This window comes from Tarenaya hassleriana, unplaced genomic scaffold (assembly GCF_000463585.1).
Source record: "Tarenaya hassleriana unplaced genomic scaffold, ASM46358v1 Cleome1, whole genome shotgun sequence".
Lineage (NCBI taxonomy): Eukaryota > Viridiplantae > Streptophyta > Magnoliopsida > Brassicales > Cleomaceae > Tarenaya > Tarenaya hassleriana.
This window is the reverse complement of record NW_010960187.1, coordinates 8,113,616-8,117,972: the sequence shown is the minus strand read 5'-3', so window position 1 is coordinate 8,117,972 and position 4,357 is coordinate 8,113,616. Positions and strand designations below refer to the sequence as shown.

Sequence of the window (4,357 nt, the reverse complement as noted above, 5' to 3'; positions counted from 1 at the left end):
GTCTACCCGGTCCCTCACAAAGTCCTAATCAGACCTACCCAAGTGCTATCTAGACCCTAACAGCCCTAGTTAGACAATCAAAAGTCTCGTCTAGACCATCACACGACCCTAATCAGACCTAAGCCAATCCTAGTCGACCAACCCCTGATTAGATGACCCTAAGTCCTAGTCAATCACCTAAAAGTCCTAATCATCAAACCTAAGACACCCCACTAGTGGGCCTTAGCAGCCGCTACCCATTGGGCCATTATTATAACATTTTAAAAAAAGCCCATCAACTCTTTTGGGCCAAAGGCATTTGGATCAGCGTGATGGTAACAACGACACACACTACACTCGTTTGCTTATTCATCGTCATTGAAATTATTTCTAATGAAAATTGACCAGAAAAATCCTTACCTTTTTTCATTTTATTTGTATATTTTTTACTGCAGTTATAATAATCTGTTAAAAAAAAATTAAAATAATCTTACAAAGGATGCTATCCTAAATGCTAGGCCCCGAGAAATGTACTGAACGTGACGATGCACGTTTTCTACACACATATGAACAAAAGACAGCTGTCTGTCCCTTGTCCATGTCAAGTTCTTTTCATGACGACGATGATAAATAACATAAGATTGTACCATCATCTACATGCATGTGCATATGGAGGGGGAGTCGACGTGAACCCCACAACTTGAAAAATCTCTATTAGGAGAATAATAAATAAATTAATGTTTGACATATAAGCTAATCATGTCTTGAAGCAGAGGTTTCATGGTTCGTTGTACGAAAAAAGAAATATACTATAGTATATCATTAAATCGATATGTACAAACAAAATGTACCCGTTTGTAATTGAACGAAATTCTATTTCAATGAAAATTGTATACTGACCTTAAAAAACTTGAACCAAAAAAATTTGGCCTTCATATGAACTCTGAAGCAATACAATAATAAATAACCCACTTGCGAATTTTTCAATTGTTTAAACGGATAAGATTTCTGCCAATACCCGTTTCTGAAACGTTAAAAAGAAATTCGTTTTTTTAAAAAAAATATATATGTAGCAATAAAATTAAAATCCAGCGAGTTGGAAATGGGTGTTGTAGAGAATGTATTATATATATATATATATATATATTATAATTACTTGACATCAGTTAATCAATTATTGTAATTAAATCAAGTATATACACCACTACAGCGTGGCAGCATGGATCATGACGATGACAACAAAGAAGAAGAAGAAGATGATGATGATGGCATTGATGACATTTTATGATAATAAAAAACAATAAATTGTCTACATCTCTCTCTCTTTCGTGGGACACCTCTTCTTCTGTTTTCTTTCTTCAATCCCATTCATTCGGAGGAAAAGGCATTTTTGTCTCTTTCCTTTGCTCTTCTTCTTCTTCTTCTTCTTCTTCTTCTTCTTCTTCTTCTTCTTCTTCTTCTTCTTCTTCTTCTTCTTCTTCTTCTTCTTCTTCTTCTTCTTCTTCTTCTTCTTCTTCTTCTTCTTCTTCTTCTTCTTCTTCTTCTTCTTCTTCTTCTTCTTCTTCTTCTTCTTCTTCTTCTTCTTCCATAACAATCCGTTTTGTAAATAGAAGAGTTCTTTTTTAGGTTTCTTGTCTTTTCTTGAATCTGCATTATTATCCATATTTGCTCCTTTTATATATCTGTACATACATATATATATATATCGATCTCACATCTTCAATCTGTACATATAGATTTAATTATTTTTTATTTTCTTGAGAAAATGACCACCCGAATCAAAGGGCTCTATCACAAGAGCTTCAAGTGTTTCTCCGATTATTTCGGTATTTTCAGCTCTTTATCCTCACATCCCTTCGACCTTAATTTAAATTTTTGCATATATTTATAAGTTTTCTGTTGAATAAATGCGCCCATTGTGGTCCGAGCCGATCGATGCGTATGCATATCGTAATGTTCTAGGTATTTTAACGTCGTGAAATGTGTAGTTATGAAGGAGAAAGAGATGGAAATCGGGAACCCGACGAATGTGAGACACGTGGCGCATATTGGTTGGGACAGTTCGTCCAGTAGTGCACCTAGTTGGGTAAGATTTACCGTACTCGATTACTCGTGAGAAGAAGAAGAAAACCCTAATTAATTTTGGATTGGAACCGTGGAGCAGATAAATGAATTCAAGATGACGAGCAATGGTGTTTCTGCTCAAAACTCAACGTGGTCATTTCAAGGCAAGTTTTTTTTTTCCTAATTTTTTTTAATGGTTTGATCAATCATGGAAACAAACAAGAAAAAAATATATAATTAATTTGTTAGAAAATTCGCCGAAATTATTAAAGAATGATAAATAAATATAGATTGACAATCTATATTAAACTTTTACCATTTTCATCCAATTTTTTTTCTGCCATTTATTTCTAGAAAATATATGTTGCTCATATATTTATTTCCATACTTTTGAATGCTCCCGAGTTCACTCTTCTATATAGATGATCTTTTTTTTTAAACTTTAACTTCTATTGCAATTTTATTTTTTATATTATTAAGAATTTTTTCAAAACGGTCTCCATATATATACCCTATGTATAAATGGCATTATAATACACACTTTTTTTAATTGTATAATTTAGGATTTCATCCACAACTCGATTTCCAATCTGCAATGGAGGCGTATGACGTCGTTTCATCTAATAAAGATGTTATGAGAGAATCGAAAAAGAAGAAGAGCAAAAAGAAATTGTTATTGTTGAAGTCTTCTTCTGCTACATGTAATCCTTGGACGCCAAGATCAAGAAGCTGCTTGCAAAATTAAATTTTAAGTATTTTAAAAAAACAATGTGTGTATATGTATCGGATATAAAAGCATATATATATGTTCATGCAGTGTGTATTAGATATGCTTGTTTATATCATTAAATGAATTTGGAATCTTGTTATTACATTTTGTAATGAGAAATATCAATTGCGGTTGATTTGGAAAACTAAAAAAATAATTTTGCATGAAAAATCTACTAATTAATGGACTCCTTTGTATGCGGGAGATGTACACATATATTTGTGTATATCTCTAATAACTCCTCAATGTAATTTGAGATATTATTGTATTTTTTCGGTCGGTTAAAACTAAAATATTGATCATGTTACTGAATCCGTAATTTGAAGAACATATTAATTAACAAATTTTCTAGAAAGAAATTTATTTTTGTCAATGTAATCTACAAAAATTGTTGTATGCACATTCACGTGATATGTATACATATTACATATATATATGGCAACAAAAAGTGTTTTTTGCAATTCTAATACATACATATATATATATACACACACATATATATATATATATATATATATATTATTGAAATATGTTGTCATCGGATAAACAAATATGGCTAATCAGTTAAGATATTCAACGTTATTATTTCTAAGTAATATACGGTTGACAAAAAACAAAGTAATATAAATATAGACTTTTATATAGTTCAAAAACTGAATTAAATTGATCCAATTGAAGTGTCCTTATTAGCGAAATTTAAGGATTATATGAAATGGTCACTATAAAAAGCTACAAAAGTTTGCGACCCGTTGCAAGTTATGGCGAAGTCCGTCTGAATTTGCAACTCATTGCGGCGAAAACTTCCATCGCAAAATATTTGCGACGGATCGCAATGGAGAGTTTGCAACGAAAAATCCGTCAATAAAGTTTGCGATAAAATATTTGTAAAAAATATAATTTTTAATGGTAGAAGCAGGCTATTAACTAATCATAACAAAATATTTGTAAAAAAATACTGTATAATTTATTTATTTATTTTTTTATATTTTTCATGTTTTATAATTTTGTTGTGTTCCTAACTACAAGTGACTCTGGATTCGCCACTAATCGCTGTCGATAATAATGGTAGTAGCTAAATTTAAGACTAACTCTCTTGGGCTCTTGCGGTCACAAATTTTTTCAAAGTTTAATAGCATTTTCCTTGAAAAACACGTTTATATTAGAATATATATTTATGGTTATATTAGAATATATATTTATGGTTAGGTGTTGTGTGAAGTCGGTATCAGAATCCTCACGGCCACTCCGACACTCGTACGTGCTCGAATCGAAACGACACCGGAGTTTTAACGAGTTCGGTTACCGAGCAAGCTCGGGCCTACATCTCGGCCGGACGGTGCCGGCGAATCCACTAGAGACGAAAGAAACACCGGAAAAAACCAAGAACGGACGGAGCTCCACAAATCGGAGACTCATCCGAAACCAAAGACATCCGAGAAAACAACCGAGGAGTACACGAGACCTTACCGACGCTTACCTACCTCGCCGTTGGCGAGTCGCCGCCGATCTGGGCTTCGCCGTAGCCGGGAAGCACCTCCGTCCTCG

General features: G+C 33.1%; 1 protein-coding gene across 1 annotated transcript; it reads left to right on the top strand.

Moving 5' to 3' along the window:
• Positions 1-1,514: 1,514 nt before the first annotated feature.
• On the top strand, positions 1,515-2,915 carry LOC104818880 (CRIB domain-containing protein RIC9). Its single transcript, XM_010548672.2, has 4 exons — positions 1,515-1,805; positions 1,968-2,065; positions 2,144-2,207; positions 2,607-2,915. The coding sequence occupies exons 1-4, from the start codon at positions 1,745-1,747 to the stop codon at positions 2,786-2,788; spliced, it is 405 nt and encodes a 134-aa protein (XP_010546974.1). The 5' UTR covers positions 1,515-1,744; the 3' UTR covers positions 2,789-2,915.
• Positions 2,916-4,357: the final 1,442 nt, after the last annotated feature.

Coding starts and splice junctions, on each gene's coding strand:
- LOC104818880 (XM_010548672.2), top strand. CDS start 1,745: ATGACCACCCGAATCAAAGGGCTCTATCACAAGAGCTTCAAGTGTTTC. Junction 2,066..2,143: donor CCAGTAGTGCACCTAGTTGG/GTAAGATTTACC, acceptor ACCGTGGAGCAG/ATAAATGAATTCAAGATGAC. Junction 2,208..2,606: donor CTCAACGTGGTCATTTCAAG/GCAAGTTTTTTT, acceptor TGTATAATTTAG/GATTTCATCCACAACTCGAT.